This window comes from Pelophylax lessonae, assembly GCF_965119305.1.
Source record: "Pelophylax lessonae genome assembly, chromosome: 1".
Taxonomy (NCBI): Eukaryota; Metazoa; Chordata; class Amphibia; order Anura; family Ranidae; genus Pelophylax; species Pelophylax lessonae.
Window position 1 is genome coordinate 172,306,643 of NC_138768.1, and position 20,617 is coordinate 172,327,259.

General features: G+C 41.0%; 1 protein-coding gene across 3 annotated transcripts in view; it reads right to left on the reverse strand.

Moving 5' to 3' along the window:
- Nucleotides 1-11,530: 11,530 nt before the first annotated feature.
- The window catches only part of EFNA5 (ephrin A5), a 583,114-nt gene continuing 574,027 nt past the window's right edge, over nt 11,531-20,617 (reverse strand). For all 3 annotated transcript variants that reach the window (XM_082260209.1, XM_082260208.1, XM_082260207.1), the window contains one exon: nt 11,531-14,715. In XM_082260209.1, the coding sequence (XP_082116335.1) occupies nt 14,594-14,715 (122 nt within the window). In that variant the 3' untranslated portion in view covers nt 11,531-14,593. The remainder of the gene's footprint in view (nt 14,716-20,617) is intronic.

Genomic DNA, 20,617 nt, shown 5'->3' on the forward strand with positions numbered 1-20,617 from the left:
ATCACATTCCGCACAAGTGGAAGCATCCGGCCCTCCTGACCATCAATCACAATGGCTCTACGGTCACCATCTCCACAATGGAGGAAGGGGTGTGCCTACTGCGCCGCTGGGGGATCATTGTGGACATATCGCCATCATCTACAGCTCCTTCTTCTTCTCCTCCAGCACCTTTATTGGGGGATTGGCAAGTTGTATCACGTAAACGCTCCAACTCCAAAAAGAGCTCAACTGGCGGTAAACGTGTCTCCTTGCAGTTTCCATCACAGTCCCAGGCCTAGGATGTGATTTATCCCTATGGCCCCTTGCTCCTTGTTGCAGGTCATGCCTGCCTTTGGACTTTTCATTTATGTTTTCTCTGGCGCATAGCGCTGTTGTTGGACTACCTCCCCCTACCTGTCCTTGTTCTGGCGTGAGAATACCCAACCCGATCTCTCTTGTCCTGAGAATGTCAACCAACCGCAGCCTACTCTGTGTTCTATGGATACACATTGCTTAAAGTCCAGTGTCTACGGATCTGCCTTGTCTGCCCACCATGACCATAAAGTTCCTCTCCTTGAATGTCAACGGACTGAACCACCCGGCCAAGCGCTACTTTCTATGGACCGAGTTGTGCAATAGTCGGGCAGACATTGCTTCCATCCAGGAGACTCACTTTAAAGCCACTCAGCAACCAAAATTTTCCCACAAGAACTTCCCTAACCTCTTCTTCGCCAGTGCCCCTGAGAAGAAACGTGGGGTCTTGATTGCGATCAGGGACACGGTCGCCTTTTCTATGAAAGACACGGTTTGCGATCCGGAGGGTCGGTTCCTGATCCTTCAGGGTGACTTTGACAGCATGCCTATGACTCTGGTGGCAGTGTACGCTCCGAATAGCCACCAGATCCGCTTTCTCCACAGGTTGCTTCAGAAGATTTCCATGAATGTATATGGTAATTTGGTAATGTTTGGTGATTTTAATGCTGTGGTCAACCCGGGGCTTGACACTTCGGTGCCGCCCGGACCCGACAACTCTCTCTAAATCCCCTGTTACACAAGGAACAACTTTACGATGTCTGGAGGTGTCAACATGGCTCAGAGAGGGACTATTCTCACTACTCCTCCAGACATCGTTCATATTCCCATATAGACTTGTTCCTGATGGACCTTCCTTTGCTGGGTAAGATCTCCTCCTCGGCCATCAGAAGCATAACATGGTCTGACCGTGCTGCTGTGGAGATGGTGGTGGAGGAGAGCGGACCCAGGGAACGGACGTCCATTTGGCGTTGTGACGCCAGGGTACTTCAGGATTCTATAACAGGTAAAGTAATTGCAGACCGCTTGTGTGAGTTCTTTAAAATGAATGCCCCATCGGTTTTAGACCCTTGGTCACTCTGGGGAGCGCATAAAGCATTTATACGGGGCATTTGTATTCAACAAACAGCCAGGACACACAAAGCCTATAATCAGAAACTTACTGCCCTCATCTCCAAGATCCGTACTCTGGAGACTGCTCACAAAAGCGCACCTACTCCTCCGGTGGCCACAGCTCTGACCCAAACGAGGAAATCCCTTAGGTCCCATCTAATGGATCGATATGATCGCCACCTTAAGGCTCTCAAACTCTGGTACTACGCCCATGCCAACAGAGCGGGTACATTTTTAGCGTCCAGGATCAAACAAAGGCGGGCGTCTGCGCGTATCTCTTACCTGACACATCACAGGACAAAGGCCAAAATTACCCATCCTAAGGATATCGCGAATTAATTTGCAACCTTCTATGGATCCCTATATAACTTGGCTCAGGACCCTTCCACCATACAGCCCGGCCCTGAAACCATTAGAAGCTTCCTAGATAGACTGTCCCTTCCCTCCCTCACCCCTGCCAATGTACAATCCCTCTCCTCTCCGTTATCAATTGCTGAGGTTTCCAAAACTATACACTCCCTGCCTACTGGTAAATCCCCGGGCCCAGATGGCTTATGCAACGAGTATTATAAGCTCCACAATAATACCCTGAGTCCCTGCCTTACCGACGTGTTTAACCAGGCGGCGCGGACGTCTGCCTTCCCCCGTGACATGCTTAGTGCTTATATCACGACAATTTCAAAGCCTGGTAAGGACCCTAGCCCCCCTGCCAACTACAGGCCTATTTCCCTTCTTAATAGTGACATCAAGATTTATGCCAAAGTGCTTGCCGCTCACCTGCAGCCCATTCTCCCCCATCTGATTAAAGGCGACCAAATGGGATTCATGCCGGGAAGGCAGACGTCTGATGCTACCAGACGAATTATCAATCTAGTACACCTGGCGGAGAGCACACGAATGCCTTCTCTGCGCCTCACGCTGGACGCAGAGAAGGCATTCGACAGGGTCAACTGACTCTACATGCGTATGGCCCTGGAGAGGTTCGGCTTCTCGGGTGGCATACTTTCGGCCTTCTTGGCACTCTATTCTTGTCCCTCAGCCCAGGTTCTCACCTCTAGTATTACCTCTGCTCCGTTCACCATTACTAATGGTACCCGCCAGGGCTGCCCTCTCTCACCAGCGATTTTCAATCTGATGATTGAACCTCTGGTGGAGGCCATCCGGTCTGACGAAGTGGTGGAGGGGTTCTACTTGGGTGATACCGCTCATAAAGTCAACCTTTTCGTGGATGACATTATAGTTATACTGACGAACCTGGTTCGCTCGCTTCCGGCTGTGCATCGCATACTACTGGCATTTGGGGAGATTTCCTATCATAAAGTAAATACCTCTAAATCCCTGGCTCTCAATATGGGCATCTGCCCAAAAGTGGTATCCCTTTTAAGATCTCTATGTCCCTACCCCTGGTCTGATGATCATATCCCATACCTAGGACTGAATATTACCCCCTGCATCTCTAAACTTCTTCCCGCTAATCTAGACCCCCTTATTAAAAAACTTAATCAAGATATGGCTACCATGTCCAAGGTTGAACTATCTTGGGGTGGCAGGATGGCGGCCTATAAGATGTCGATTCTACCTCAAGTGCTTTACGTGTTCCAGGCGCTTCCAATCCCCTTCCAAAAAAAAATACCTGGATGCTCTCTCCCGAGGACTGCGTGAGTTTATCTGGTGTGGTAAACGGGCAAGAGTATCTACCTCTATACTTACGCTACCCAGAGCTTTGGGTGGTGTCAAATTGCCGGACCTCCTTGCATATTACTGGTCCACCAGATTGGACCAACTGAGGACATGGTTCTCTCATGAAAATGACTTTCTTTGGTCATCCATAGAGCGTCATCTATCGCCGACCAAAGACCTTCGGCTGCTTCTTCTGGGGGACCTCTGGATCCCCTGGCCCCTCCCTGGACTTCCTCCGACACTTCAGATTTCCCTGATGGCCTGGCAGAGACTGGGGACGGGGGAAGCACTGTGAGGTAGCCCCCCACCGTTCATCCTCACTGCCATTGCGCCTCTTAGCAGCACACCTCCCCTCCCTTCAGGCGTCCACACTGCCACAATTGGGAATATTTCCGAACTCTCCCACTTTTATGACGGGGACGTTCTGTTAACTCCACAGGTTTTGATGCACAGATTCCACGTACCACCCGCCCACTTCCTCCCCGTGCTCCACATACCCAGCTTCCTTAGACAGCACCCCTTGCACACTAGAAGTACCCCTCTTAAGGCTTGGACTTACTACCATTCTATCAGGAAAACTGCCAAGGGGATTTCCCTGTTCTATGACCTTCTCCTGCACAAACCTGACCCCCCACTATCTACTAGGGATGATCGAACTTTTCAAAAGTTCGGTTCGACCAGAACACCCGAACTTCTCAAAAATTTGGCCCGGATTTCAGAACCCCATTGAAATCAATGGGACCCAAAATTTGGTAATCAAAAAACACCATTTTGAAGCCCTAAAACCCAATAAATGCCCCTAAAAAGTGCCTGGGGTTCTGAGTCATGCCCCAGGGACTATTAATCACACAAAAAAAGTTCTTAAAAATTGTCATTTTTGATAGAGAGACAATTATTGAAAAAATTATTGAAAAAAAAATGAGATTTTTTGATTTTGATTTAGTGTCTGGGGGGTCTAAAAAGTGTACCTGTGAAGTTTCAGCTCTGTAGCATGTCCAGAACCAGAAAAAAAAGATTGTTTGTATTAGGTCACTTCTAGAACAGGGATATGGCTCCGCTATTTTCACACCTTGCCGGTTTTGTAGCAAGCTTTTTTTTGGGCATTTTTTGGGGGTTATTGGAGGCAGGCATAAGATCAGAACTTCTGTGTAGGGGTATATATACACACACACTTATATGTATATATACACCTACACATATATATAGGTGTGAAAGTAGCAGAACACTATACTTGCGCTAATGAAATAATTAACACCAATATGTCTCCGCTCCTATCACACCTATATATGTGTATGTGTAAAATACATATAAGTGTGTGTGTATATATATCCCTATACAGAAGTTCAGATGTTTTGCCTGCCTCCAAAGACCCCCAAAAAATGCCCAAAAAAACTCCTGCAATAACACACCTGGGCATTTTTTTTTTTGGCGCAGGCGTTTTTTTGGGCATTTTTTGTGACACTAACTTTTTTTTTTATTAACTTTATTGCTATTACAAGGCATGAACCTTGTAATAGAATGGGCTTTGACAGGTCCTCTTTATGGAGAGATCTGGGGTTATTAGACCACAAATCTCTCCTCTGGCCTCCAATGCAGCCGATTAGGCATATATCTGTCTAATTGGCTGCTTCCCTGACCAGTAACAGCCAGATAAACAAAGAACCGAAACAGGAAGTGACAAAATCCTTATTGCTTTTGGTTTCTGACATTGCACAGAGGGAGGATCAACGTCCCTTCCTCTTGCTGTGTGCCTAGATCTGGATTCCACAGGTCACATCGGTAGCAGGAGGGGAGTAGAACCCCTTCCACCATCTGTAAAAGTAATCCAGCAGCTTGATAGCTGCTCAGATTACTATTACTTTGTGCAGAATCACTGGCTCAAACAAATTATACCTCGATCATTGCTGCACCAATGACCGAGATATCACCCTTCACATCCAAGACCTTTAAAAACATACAACAGACTTGAAGTGGTTTAAATAAAGCAGTAGCATCTCAGTCTGGTACATTTTATGATGAAAAGAGGAGTTTTTAAGCGGGTTTGGCACATTTTTTGTTATGCCTTAATAGATTAAAATTGACCAGTAAAATGAGCAGCCATAAGAGATGTAAAATTTACAAAAAAAAAAGATAAAGCTCTAAGCTGCGAACAAGCTGGCAGGTAGCAAAGCGGTTTAAAAGTATAAATCAGGAATGTTTGGCATCATACAATATAATACGAAAAACATTTAACAGCGCTCAAACAATATAACAAGGATAACACCGCGTGTCTTTCTATAGGGTGAACAAAAAAAGTCCTATCCTGACAGAATCTATTTTCGATCAGTCTAGGTAGTCACGCCCAGACGTTTCGTCCTACGACTTCCTCCTCGGGCATATAAAGAGGTTTTTTTTTTAATACCAATACCTTGCCCCCCATAAAGACACGGAAGCTGATTAAGTTGGAAATAGGGCAAGGACACAGCTTTATTGAACTTTGCAAAAGTAACAACTTTCCAAATGTACCAAACAACAATGCCAGTGACGGTTATACTGTGAGCACCCATAAAACATAAACTCACATATTCTGGGATGCCTGTCCTTACCATAAGTGCCAAACAGGCATTAGACTGACTCAAGAATTTACCAAACAACAATGCCAGTCACAGTTCTACTGTGAGCACCCATAAAACATATACTCACATAGTCTAAGAGGCCTGTCCTTACCATCAGTGCCAAAAGGCATTAGACTGACCCAAGAATTTACCAAAAAACAAGGCCAGTCACAGTTCTACCGTGAGCACCCATAAAACATAAACTTAGAGGCCTGTCCTTGTGAAGGAATGTGATGAACACTTGTGAATTAAGCAAAATGTCTATTTTTCTATGTCTGTTTCTCTATATATGTACATATCTTCCTTACTCAAAATGGCCGTTACTAGATACCTACTCGCCCCCGCCCACCGAGATGGAACGTGAGAAGAAAGATGGAGCCTTGGCACAGTGCCTTCAAAAGAAGATAACGTTCATGAACTCAAAGGGGACCACCTTATAACGGACTTGACTAATCAGAAAGCTGCAAATAATCAGTATTATGCTAATATTATGCTTATGACGTACTAACATATGACACCGCCTACTAACTATATAATAGACTGTCCATTAGAAATAAACAGGAAGCATCATTTACCTGAACATGTGTGTCAGTCTATGATATCCACGTGCATGCACTCTAATTACCTATTTAATCAGATCCAGCAGCAAGAAATCTATTTTGAACCTGATTGAGGTTCGCTAACCGTTACATCCTTACCATCAGTGCCAGACAGGCATTAGACTGACCCCATAATTTAACTTGAGGGCATAGCCCATGAAGCAACATCAATTGCTGGCAAGGTCAAAATCGCCAATAAAGCTGTGACAAAACATCACAACGGGCGGGAGGGTGGGAAACTCTTGGGACAGTTGAATTTCCTCAGAGCAGTTGTATGTGTCCCAGCGTAGCCTTTTCCTAGAATTCAGGCACCACCCAGTCACCTCAGGTCTTGATAGCATATCCTAAGGGAGCTATTTATCTTCCCTTTTAGGTTCACACCCACAGTGATGCCATGCTTCCAGCAGTCAAGGCTCCCTTTCCCTAAAGGAGGTTCAAAGGCCTTCATTAGGGGGGGTTGAACACGTGACATTTATAGGCATGCTGGAATCTGGCGGTACTCATCTTTTGTTATATGCCTATGTAATGTTATATGTGATTGTCTTCTTATTGTATGTACATAACCAAAATAAAAGCCCTTGGTTTTAACATACTGCACTAAGGTGGCCCCTTCTTGCTTTAAGCTCTTCTTTTCTGAGCACACTTACACAGGATCGTATCTAGATGAGGTGATGTATCTGAATATTTTGTGCTGTGGAACAGAAAGGCGCTTCATGATCTCTGGGTGGGATCAGTTTCTCTGGTAAGGAGTTTACCTTACATGTAGGTGGTGTGATTTCCTGACACCCTCTATTCCTGCTGCACTGAATGCTCTCTGTCTCACACTTTGAATTGTGTCTTCTTTTTCTTTGGGATTTTCTATCTTGGACTGTTCACAAGAACATTTATCCATCTGTATAGACATGTTACACTTTTTTGCTGCATTCATGTTTATTATTTTTGTATGCAATATTGAATAACATATTTTTATTTATGCTTGTTTATTTATATTTGTCCATATGTACATAGTTACATAGTTAGTGAGGTTGAAAAAAAGACATCAGTCCATCCAGTTCAACCTATGATGTGTGTGTGTGTGGGGTTAGTACATTGTATACCCCTGTACGTTGTGGTCTTTAAGGTGCCCATCTAATAGTTTTTTTAAACCATCGATACTCCCTGCTGATACGACTGTTTGCGGAAGAGAGTTCCACATCCTTACTGTTCTGACAGTGAAGAACCCCTTACGTACTTTGAGGTTAAACCGCCTTTCCTCTAGTTTTAGTGAGTGGCCACATGTCTTATTGTATTCCCTTTCTCTGAATAGTTTGTTCCTTATGCTAGGGTCGCCAGTACAGTATTTGTACATTGATATCATATCCCCCCTTAATCGTCTCTTCTCCAGAGAGAATAAGTTCAGTGCTTGTAGTCTTTCCTCATAGCTGATGTCCTCCATTCCCCTAATTATTTTTGTTGCCCTTCTCTGGACTCTTTCCAGTTCCAGCACATCCTTCCTGAGGACCGGTGCCCAGAACTGGACAGCATACTCCAGATGTGGCCAGACCAGAGTCTTGTAGAGAGGGAGAATAATCTCTTTATTTCTGGAGTGAATCCCCTTTTTTATACATCTCAGTATTCTGTTGGCTTTGCTTGCAGCGGCTTGGCATTGCATGCCACTGCCAAGCCTGTTGTCTACCAGTACCCCCCCAGGTCCTTTTCCATCCTAGACTCACCCCTAGTGAGTAGCTTGCTTTCTGGTTTCTGGCACCCAAGTGCATTACTTTACATTTTTCAACATTAAACCTCATCTGCCATGTAGTTGCCCACCCCATTATTTTGTTCAGGTCTGCTTGTAAGGTTTCCACATCCTGCATAGAAGATATTGGCATGCTTAGTTTAGTATCATCCACAAATACTGAGATTGTATTAGATATCCCCTCCTCTAGATCATTTATAAAAATTATTAAACAGGATTGACCCCAGGAAAGAACCCTTGGGGACCCCACTTTCCACACCTGCCCAATCCGAGTACTCCCCATTAATCACCACCCTTTGCACTCTCCCCTGGAGCCAGTTCCCTATCCAGGTACTCACCTTATGGTCCATACCTACCTTCCTTAGTTTGAACAGTAAGCGTTTGTAGGGAACGGTGTCGAAGGCCTTTGCCAAGTCCAGATACACCAAATCCACAGGCTTACCTTTATCTAAGTGGCAGCTCACTTCATCATAGAAGATTAATAGATTGGTTTGGCAAGAACGATTTTTCATGAATCCGTGCTGATTACTACTAATAATACCATTTTCATTACTAAAGTCTTGTATGTGGTCCCTTAACATCCCCTCCAAAATCTTGCAGACTACTGATGTAAGGCTGACCGGCCTATAGTTACCCGGGATATATCTCTGCCCTTTTTTAAATATTGGTACCACGTTGGCTTTTTTCCAATCAGCTGGCACCATACCCGTCTGCAAACTATCTTTAAAGATCAAGAATAATGGTCTGGCAATCACCTGGCTGAGCTCTTTAAGAACCTTCGGGTGCAAGCCATCCAGTCCCGGTGATTTATTTATGTTAAGTTTTTCTAGTTTAGTTCTAAGTCTATCTTCTGTTAGCCATGGCGGTACTTTCTGAGGTGTGTTGTTTAGTTTGGCCTTACAAGCTGGGTTAGTGTAGCCCCCCAATTCTTTTGTGAAGACTGAAGAGAAGAAATTATTTAACACTACCGCCTTTTCCCTGTCCTCTGTGGCCAAATCTCCCTTGTCGTCTTTTATGGGGCCAATGTGTTCTGGCCTCACTTTCTTACTGTTTATATACTTAAATATTTTTTTGGGGTTCTTTTTACTCTCTTCCGCTATATGTCTCTCATGTTCAATTTTAGTCGCTTTGATTTCGTCTTTACATTTCTTATTACACTCTTTGTAATGCTTGAATTCTGCCAATGACCTCTCAGTCTTGTATTTTTTGAAGGCCTTTTCTTTAGCATTAATATGCATTTTTATGTTGGAGTTTAGCCACCCAGGGTTAAGTTTTGCTCTTTTAAAGTTATTTCCCTTTGGAATGCACTGGTCAATCCCTTTGTTAAGTATACTCTTGAAGCACTCCCATTTTTCCTCCGTGTTCTTTGTTCCCAGGGTTCTATCCCATTTGATATTTTCTAGCAGAGAGCGCAGTTTTGGGAAATTGGCTCTTTTGAAATTCAGTGTCCTTATATTACCCTTGTGTTTCCTATTACTGTAATTAATACTGAAACTAATTGACCTATGGTCACTGTTTCCTAAGTTCCCCCGTATTTCTATATCCGTGAGCAGGTCTGTATTGTTGGTGATCAGTAGGTCAAGTACCGCATTGTTTCTTGTCGGTGCATTCACCATCTGACCCATGAAATTGTCCTGCAAAACATTTAGGAACTGCCGAGCCTTGGCATGTACATTTGTCTATCTGTACGTACAGCATATACACGTATTTATGTTTACTTCTATTTTGAGAATGAAGTACTGGGTTATATCACATACACTTTTTTGAGTATTTTGACATATTTAAGCTCCTAGATTATTATTGTCCATATACACATTTGTCCATCTGTATGGATATACACTCTTATATGCTTATCTTTATTTTGAGAGTATGGCGTTATAATACACATGCTTTAATGTTTGAGTGCTTTTGACACAGTTAAGCATACAGCACAATTTTATTTGTGTTTATACTTGGTTTTCAATTATTATATTGCATGTATTTGCACTATCATTATTTTCTCATAAGATAGTAATATGGTTTAAATTCAATTTTATTGTATGCACAATTGCACTTTGGAATTTTAAAGAGACAGATCACTCACTTTTCATGAAGTAGCTGTTTTACATCAAGCATCTAGATTGTGTAGTGGATGCAGCAGTCTTTATATATTCTGTTTTTGCTAGCGCAAGGAAATATTTTGGTTTGTTTTTATTCTATGTCTGCAAACTGGGTGCTAGCTGCTGGCTCTTGCCTCTGAATATAGAGCAGTGTCAATATAAGACTCATCTGATGTTCCTGCTGACTATTTAATAAAGATTTCAAGATCATGACATGCACAATATTTCTTGATGTGTATTTATCTAAGGCTTCGTTTACAGATTTTACTTTGTTAATCATGATAAATTTAATCTCAGATGATGCACTAAATACAAACTATGCATTCTCATTAAAAAAAACCTTAAAATTCCAAATAAAATAAATATAGTACATCGAGAGCAAAGGCACAAAAAAAAAAAGAAACAGGATTTACTTTTTTAATTAAGTTTATTTGTACGGACACGTGTATATACAAATACAGTTTATGATTTTTTTTTTTTTACATTTTTTTTAAATTGGTATAATGTAAGCATTGCAAAACAGCACTCAATGAATAGTAAGTGCAAAGCAGGGAAGTACAAGCACAGGACCACACTGAGCTGGACTTTCTTACCCAGATGCACACACAATGAGTGGTTTCAATGAGATGTCAGGAGTAAATATGAAAAAGCAAATTTTGTAGCCTCATGGGTAACCTCCAACATGCCAGCATCTATGAATCTGTACAGACAATGGCAGTAAGCTTATCATAGAGAGATTTATCTCAGATCTGAGAGAGGTTTGGGGGTACCTGGGAAAATATTTGGTGGTACCAAAAGGTAGGACGGATCTGCTCATTCACTTCTTGAAAGGAGAAAGACAGAAAGAGCAGAAGTAACAGAAACAGGATAGAAATTAAAATACGTAACCACAAAGTTACACGGCAAGTTAACAAAACCCATAAAACATATTTGAGATATTTTTTAATTTTACTGTGTTTAATGGACCATGAAGATTGTGGCTCTTTCAGACACAAAAATGTACTACATAAAGTTTAAATGGCTAACATATCATTTATGAGTTAATCATTCTTTCAAAGACTCACCTTTAATTTAAATATACCATATGAATGGTAAATTTGCATGGAGGGCAGTATGCCATCATGAATATAAGACCCCCCCAAAAATTACCAAAAATCCCTATATTCCCTTATCCCAACATGCCAAAAATACACAGGGCTCTAACATCAGTTCTATAAACATTTAGTACAAAACATCATTGATAGTTACATGTTGTGTTGTTCTGGGTCATGAGTCAGTGAGGACAAAGGTGAGTGATCATGTTTTATAGATGAACCTTTTTTTGTTGCTTTCAAGCCTCATTTGATGAAAGCCGTGATTACTTTTTTATGTTTTTGTGGTCTGAAATTCTAATGTATTCACTTAGAAAAGACATAAGAATTGAATTAATACTTTATTATCAAACACTATATACAACATAGGTTGCTAATAATACAGAATTTAAAGAATGTATTTTTTTCATTATCTTATAATCTTTTCCATCCAAGAAGGTATAGTACAAAACAATATTCTAATCTAACATGAAATGTTATCTTGTGTATTAAAGGATACACAGTATCCACCAAACAGACTAATGCTTAATCCCCCTGCTTCAGGTTGCAAAGCCTCTGGCCACCAGGAAAATGGGTTAAAAATGCACCCAGCCTGGGCCATAATAGTTTATGGGGAAAAAAAGAGAAAGAGAAAGTAGCTGAGGAAAGAAAAGAAAGCCAAAGAGACTTCAAGTGCAATGAGCAGCTTTAATATTTACCCCAAAATCCTTCAAATAATTTTGTAAATGTTACAGAAAATAGTCTTTCAGTGTTCCATTACTTCAAGGATTTCTTTGTCCAGCACAAGATTTCTCTTGTTCCCAGTCAAATTGTCTATGGATACAGAGGCAAGTTGTTCCTTAAAAAAATGGTGCACTTTACTGGATTCACACTTTTTATCATCTGGCAGATAACTGATGCAGCCAGTTACAAAACTTCATTATTTATTTATTACATTGCATTATTTATTTATAACAAGTAATTATAAAGTGCCTTCAATTCACACCGCGCTTTACATACTATTCACTCACATCGCCCAAAGCAGCATTAAGTGAAGTACAATGCACATAGACAAGGGACAACTTGTACCTGTTTCAAAAGGCAATTTAGCTGAAGCAAAAAAATGTTAACATTAGCGGGGATATCCTTTCTTGTGATTTTGCTTGTTTGATTCTATCAGCTTTATTAATACAATTTTACTATCATCTGGTTATTTAAACCTATAAGTTTACCAGCACTGGGATTTATGTTCTGTTATTATAATGGAGCTGCTTTAAGGAGGGACACTAAATGTATTTATTTTTCTTTATATAACCAAAATAATAATTAAAACACAAACATCTAAATCAATGTTAAGGCTGGTAAATGCATTAACATCCATCAACAATAATGCACAGAAGCAGCAGTTGTATTGCAAACACATTTTAAATACCAAATGTATGTAATGTAAACCTAATGCATGTGTCATACAGTATATATTTTATTATTACTATATCACTGAATTTTAATGGCTGTTAAAGAGTGTAGACTTCATTAATAATTGCTTTTAAGAATAAAATTAGTCCTGGGTTTTTTTGTTTTTTTTTTTGTTTTTTTGTTTGTTTTTTATTATATCTTTGTAGGTAGATTTTTGTGCTAACACTGTAAATTTGTTCAATGAGGATCTGCATTATATGAATGACTCACATTGTTGTCAAATAAGCCTACACCATAATACAATAATTGTTTCTTAGGTTACTAGTCTGTGCTTTATTGTAGTTTATGATGAAAAATAAAATTGCATAATACTATTGTTCTAGAATAAAGCAACCCAGGTCAATGAGAAGTCTTGAAGGCCCTAGTTATACCTCTCATTGCATTTTGATCTAGAGAAAACACGTAGTTGTGAAAGTTATAAAATGTTTTTGACTAACTATGACCATTTGTGTATGTTTGAACTTTTTTTTTTTTACAAATACAAATATATTAAAAGTATTATTGTACTTGAGTATTTTTTTCTTTTTTATATTAAACATAATCACAGTTTGTTAAAGGCTTTATTACGTAAAGTACATTTGGTGAATATGAAGTGTCTGAGTCATGTCCTTTGCTATACATCAATAATAATCATAATAAAACAGAAAAATAAAACTCAAGGCACCCTGAAAAGTTATCAAGTGTCCATAGTTGAATGTTCCAACAAAACAATAGGTAGCTGTCCATTAATTCAACCAAGTTTTGTCCCATTGCTAGAGATTTATTGGTATCTACTTATTTAAGCAGAAGAAAACATGTATCCATCCATTAGTTTAAATATTCCTTGGTTATGCATATATCAGTTTGAAAACATTTCCTTAAAATCTTTGGGAACCATCTGAATTTACCATGTAACAAGCAAAAGCAATGTTGTTTTTTAAACGAATTGGAGTAGATAGCAACACAATGTATTGCAGTCACTCTGTCCCTACAACTGGGTTCAAATGGGGTTAAAAACCTCACTTGACTATCTTTCAGGGTCAGACTGTTTTCCTTTGCAGTTGATTATAAACCATGCATATCATTCTGATAAATAATTTCTTGAGACTGTTTTATAACAGTACAATGAAGTCAGTTCAGTACAAAAAAATGATAAAAACTTAAGTTCAGTAACAGACTTACATGTTTTCACATATATTGTAGGACTGTGATCCAGGGCAGTTATCTATGGCTGCCTCCAAGACTTTAAGCATGGTCATCTTATGTACAAAATGCATGTGAGTTGTGAAACGGCAAAATAAAATTTGTAGCACCTTGGAGATCTATTTTATGGTATTATCTGCCTATATCTTAAATAGTAGAACAGCATTCTGCACTCTAGATGACTTAAAATATATATATAAAAAAAAAATAATAGAAAAACCCCATGCCCCTCTGCTTATCCCTTAGTGCAGGTAAGAGTGCTTAGGAGGGTCAATATCATCTTCTTAGATAAACATTTCCTTGGGAACCTTTAGGAAATTTAAATTATTACTGTTTTAACCACATTTGTTAATAGTGCTGTTCATCATAGCTGAATCTCGTTGCACATTCTTTTTCATTTCATCCAAAATCCATTTTTCGTTGATTATTGTCTTCTTGACTATCTGCACAAAAGTGTGTGATTTCCTAAAACCGAATGATAGGAAAACTTTGTTTCACTAGTGTTGCTATTAAATTTTGGCATGTCATTTTAAGTTCCTTTTAAAATGTCCTGGAAACAAATATGTTGTCTATATTGTATAGTATAATAAGTACTTATTTTTCTGGAACTCAAGTTCACTTGATATTGGGGGAAAAAATAAGAACAAAATGAAAAGCAGAAAAAAAGGTTCTTTCTCAGGTGAAGCAATCAGGTGGATCTTTGATGTTCCAAGACCCTGTTATATTCTGCAGCTGGTCTGTGAAGTATACTGTGCTATAACGTCAAAAGAATTGCCAGAAGAAACAATAGGGTTGTCAAAAGCCAGTTTGGTATTCTCAGTATAGGTGCTGAATTTTCACCACGGGATGGCTCAGCTGATTCATGGATTGTGTCATCTGTTCAAATACAAAACACACAGTCAATAATTTAACTGTAACATCCATCTGCTTTATGACTGTCATGTTATATTACCATAAAAAAAATATACTTTCTTTTGCTATTTGTTCCCCATTCTCCCTTCTGTTAATGTTTCGTTCTATTTGAAAGATTTTCAGGTCATCAATTAAGGCATTTATGACATTCCTTAAAAAGGAATTTTAGAGTACTTTTACATCTAAAATTCACACAAGTATTTTCATGCATATGCATATTAGCATTGTCTTTATAGAAGGTATCCTTCAATTATGTTACATTAACAGATATGCTGAGCATAAGACCTATCCTCTACACTGTTGAGCAGCTAAAAGGGCAGACAGTATGTTGGAGGGTCATTTCTCAGCATTAGATTATGTTATAATAAGAAAATTTAGCAGACACGGTATTGACTTAGGAGGTATACAGTATCTCACAAAAGTGAGTACACACCTCACACTTTTGTAAATAATTTAATATACCTTTTTATGTGTCAACAACGAAAGAATGACACTTTGCTACAATGTAAAGTAGTGAGTGTACAGCTTGTATAACAGTGCCAATTTGCTGTCCCCTCAAAGTAACTCAACACACAGCCATTATTTTCAAACTGCTGGCAACAAAAGTGAGTAAGTCGAATTGTCCAAATTGGGACCAAAGTGTCAATATTTTGTGTAGCCACCATTATTTTCCAGCACTGCCTTAACCCTCTTGGGCATGGAGTTCACCAGATCTTCACAGGGTGCCACTGGAGTCCTCTTCCACTCCTCCATGATGACATCACAGGGCTGGTGGATGTTAGAAACCTTGCGCTTCTCCACCTTCCATTCCACCTGCCCCATAGATGCTCAATAGGGTTTGGTCTGGATACATGCTTGGCCAGTCCATCACCTTTACCCTTTAGCTTCTTTAGCAAGGCAGTGGTCATCTTGGAGGTGTTTTTGGGGTCGTTATCATGTTGGAATACTGGCTTGTGGCCCAGTCTCTGAAGGGAGGGGATCATGCTCCTCTTTAGTATGTCACAGTACATGTTGGCATTCATGGTTCCCTCAATGAACTGTAGCTCCCCAGTGCCGGCAGCACTCATGCAGCCCCAGACCACGACACTCCCACCAACATGCTTTACTGTAGACAAGAGACATTTGTCTTTGTACTCCTCATCTGGTTGCCCCCAACACACGCTTGACACCATCTCAACCAAATAAGTTTATCTTGGTTTTATCAGACCACAGGACATGGTTCCAGTAATCCATGCCCTTAGTCTGCTTGTCTTCAGAAAACAGTTTATGGGCTTTCTTTTGCATCATCTTTAGAAGAGGCTTCCTTCTGGGACGACAGCCACGCAGACCAATTTGATGCAGCATGCGACGTATGGTCTGAGCATTGACAAGCTGACCCCCCCCCCCACCCCTTCAACCTCTGCAGCAATGCTGGCAGCACTCATATGTCTATTTCCCAAAGACAACCTCTGGATAGGACGCTGAGCACGTGCACTCAACTTCTTTGGTCGACCATGGCGAGGCCTGTTCTTAGTGGAATCTGTCCTGTTAAACCACTGTATGGTCTTGGCCACCGTGCTGCAGCTCAGTTTCAGGGTCTTGGCAATCTTCTTATAGCCTGGGCCATCTTTATGTAGAGCAATAATTCTTTTTTTCAGATCAGAGAGTTCTTTGCCATGAGGCCCCATTTTGAACATCCAGTGACCAGTATGAGAGAGTGAGAGCGATAACACTAAATTTAACACATCTGCTCCTCATTCACACCTGAGACCTTGTAACACTAATGAGTCACTTGACACCGGGAGGGAAAATTGCTAATTGGGCCCAAATTGGACATTTTCACTTAGGGGTGTACTAACTTTTGTTGCCAGCGGTTTGGAAATGAATGGCTGTGTGTTGAGTTATTTTGAGGGGACAGCAAATTTACACTGGTATTCAAGCTGTACACTTATTACTTTACATTGTAGCAAAGAGTCATTTCTTCAGTGTTGTCACCTGAAAGGTATAATAAAATATTTACAAAAATGTGAGGGGTGTACTCACTTTTGTGAGATACTGTATTTCTGACAGAGATTTTTTTAAATCAAATTGTAGCATTCAAATCTATACAAAACTTAACTGTACATTATTAACCCCATTTAAAATGCATTTTATGCAGCTATGTATTTAAAATAAAAAAACTTCTAAAGTCATTGTAAACTTCTTGACACAATGCTTGTGGTTGCCTGACCATCATACCTTAATGAGCCTGTTTTTTCTATTCCAAAACCATGAGCATTAATGTGAAGATGCCCCTCATTGTGCAACTCTTGTGACAGTCTACACTCTTCTGCGAGGGCTTTACATATGATTTTGGAAAGAGACTGAGATTTTTTGCCTATTCAGCCAAAAGAGCATTTCTATGGTCAGGTACTTATCATGGACCAAGAAGACCTTGATCAAAATTTCAAATGGATTGAGGTCAGAGATCTGTGCAGATCACTCAAACTCTTCCAAACGAATTTCATCAAACAGTGGGCTCCATTCACAGAATGAACTTGCATGAGATATTTAGGTGTCAAGGCACATTTTGCCTAAATATCACTGTGATCCTGTAACTGTCATTTCACTAGACCGAGAAATGCTGAAAATGCTCCATAAATACCACCTAAAAAGTTGTTAAAATCCTTTCACAGAAGGAAATAAATAAATAAATGCTAAAATTAGGTGGTGGTCCAGGCATGCAATATTTGTGGAATGTGTACTGATTTTTAAGGAGCAGGCAGCCAATGTGTCCTTAACAACCCGAGTCATCAGCTGTCAGTGGGGGTAAATGTAAAAAAAACAATTGCCGACACTTTGAAAAAAAACAGCATCTGGTATGAATTTTGAAGTTAACCCCCATGCCAAAATTCTTTTAAAAAATGGCGTAGGGTTCCCATAAAATCTAAACCAGACCCTTATCTGAACATGCAGCCTGACAGGTCAGGAAACAGAGGGGACAAGCAAGCGCCCCCCCTCCTGAACCATATCAGGTCACATGCACTCAACATGGGGGGTGCTTTGGGGCATGCTAAGATCATGATGTCACAAGTGGGTGGGGTCACCTGGTTCTTGCCAAGAACTGTCTAATGTTTTTTTACACTACACATTTTTTTTGGTGAATGACTCATTCACATAGACATGGGGCCACTTGCTAAAGGGGCTTCCAGATTCCGATAAGCCCCCTGCCCGCAGACCTCCGGCCAGGGTTGTGAGGAAGAGCCCCTTGTCACGATCAACATGAGGACAAGGTTCTTTGGGGGGGGGTAACCCCCCTGCCCCAAAGCACCCCCCCATGTTGTGGGCATGTGGCCTGATATGGTTCAGGAGGGGGGGGGGTGCTCACTCATCCCCTCCCTTTCCTGACCTGCTGAGCTGCATGCTAGGATAAGAGGCTTGGTATGGATTGTGGGGGGGGGGGGAGGCCACGTTATTTTTAAAAAACATTTTGGCATGGGGTTCCCTTCAAAATCAATATCAGACCCGAAGCGACTAGTATGCATTGGGAGGGACCCACACCTTTTATTTCTGATTTTTTTTATTGCTGGCAATTCTATTTTTTGCATTCAGCTGTCACCGGAGAACCCCCAATGACAGCTGATGATTAATTGGTTGTTAAGGACGCAGCGGCCACCCACTCCTTAACAACCATGTTTTTTACTGGTTGTTAAGATGTTAAGAATGCAGGTGGTCACTCGCTCCTTAACAATGCCTATCTAATAATGTAAATAAATATGGCAACTAGTGCCTGGCATTAAATTACTGCAATCTTTTACTACTAAAATACCGCAGCACTTCTCGAAATACCTCTGCAGTATACTAATGCAGCATTTTAGTAAAGTTTTTGTGAATGCCAAACAACTTTTTAAAAAATGCCTAGTAGTATTTTACCAATTTTTTTAAGGGGAAACATACCACTTTGTGAATGAAGCCCAATGTCTTTAGGGACATGGCTTTGGGCACGGAGCCACAGTCATGCTGGAACAGAAATGTTAATTTTTATGTTCTAGCATTAACAATAAATTTCACTGAAAACTCAATAATTTGGAGGGGTCTCCACATACCTTTAGCCATAGAGTGTATCCAGAGTTGATTGCAATAAAATATTGTGGAAATTGCCATTTATATATAAAGACATTTGCCACACATTTTAGGATTCAGCATTTGGAGGCTTATTTCTATTTTATTTTTGAAAGGCATGTGAATTATAATCCCATATTAAGGAGGTAGAGAATGTGGTGTGTGCCTGCATACCATTTAGCAATGAGGGAAGCTTTAATGCGATTACCAAAAAGAGAACAACTCTCAAATGGTCAGTTTTATTTCTAATATAATAATTGTAAATAGAGCTGCGCTAAACATAAACATTAATTGTAAAAAAACAATAAGTGAATTGGAAACGATAGCAAAAGTAGGTCCCAATAATGAAAAAGACGTAATAAAGATATTGTCCTAAATAAGTGACCATGGATAGGTGTCACACCACCTGTGTGGGTACGAAGTAGAAGAGATGTATATCACTTTAACCTCCTGCCATCCGCGCTACAGCCTATATACGGCTGCAGCGCGGACTCAAATTTTCGGGAGGCCATTTTTAAACGGCCTCCCAGTGACACGCCCCCCGCGCGCTCCCGCGAGCGCGCATCGGGGGGAATCTGTGTCGGCCGTGTCCCTTGGACACAGCCGATCACAGATCGTGGTGAATGGCCAATCACAGCGGCCATTCACCACGTGATCAAGCCGTCCAATGAGAGATGATATCATATGTAAACATATGAGATCATCTCTCATCGCTGGCGCTCCTTCCTCACACAGAGCCTGCGTGTGAGGAAGGAGGGAGAGCTGCACAGCGCCGGGGACACAGAAAAAAGTAATCAGGGCACCGATCACCAGTGCCCTGATTACTATAGGTACACCAAACACACCTTCAATGCCCACAGTGCCCACCATCAGTGCCCCCCATCAGTGCACACAATCAGTGCCCATAGTGCTGCCAGTCAGTGCCCATCAGTGCCTGCTCATCTAGGCACTGATGAGCACTGACTGGCAGCACTATGGGCACTGAGTGTGGGCACTGATGGTGCTGCCCATCAGTGCTCATCAGTGCCACCCACCAGTGCACATCAGTGCCACCCGCCAGTGCCCATCAGTGCCGCCCACCAGTGCCCATCAGTGCCGCCCGCCAGTGCCTATCAGTGCTGCCCGTCAGTGCCACCTCTCAGTGCCCATCAGTGCCACCTCTCAGTGCCCAGCAGTGCCACCTCTCAGTGCCCAGCAGTGCCGCCTATCAGTTCTCATCAGTGCCGCCTATCAGTGCGGCATATTAGTACCTCCTCATCAGTGCCACCTCATCAGTGCCCATAAGTGCCACCTCAGCAGTGCCCATAAGTGCCACCTCATCAGTGCCCATCAGTGCAGCCTATCAGTGCCCATCAGTGCCGCCTCATCAGCGCATATCAGTGAAGGAGAAAAATTTATTTATTTTCAAAATTTACTCGCAAAAAATAAGAAAAACTTTTTTTTTCAAAATTTTCTGGCTTTTTTCTTTTTTTTATAAAAAATAAAAAACCCAGAGATGATTAAATGTCACCAAAAGAAAGCTCTATTTGTGTGAAAAAAATGATACAAATTTTATATGGGTACAGTGTAGCATGACCGCGCAATTGTCATTCAAAGTGTGCGAGCGCTGAAAGCTAAAAATTGGTCTGGATGGGAAGGGTGTTTAAGTGCACAGAAGGCAAGTAGTTAAGAAAGTTCTCCTTGTGATGATAATATCTCACACCACAACAAAAAGTGTAACCTCCACCACATGAAATGCATGCTTAGCCGGCTTTTTGAATTACAGGCATGTAACTGCAATACTGTT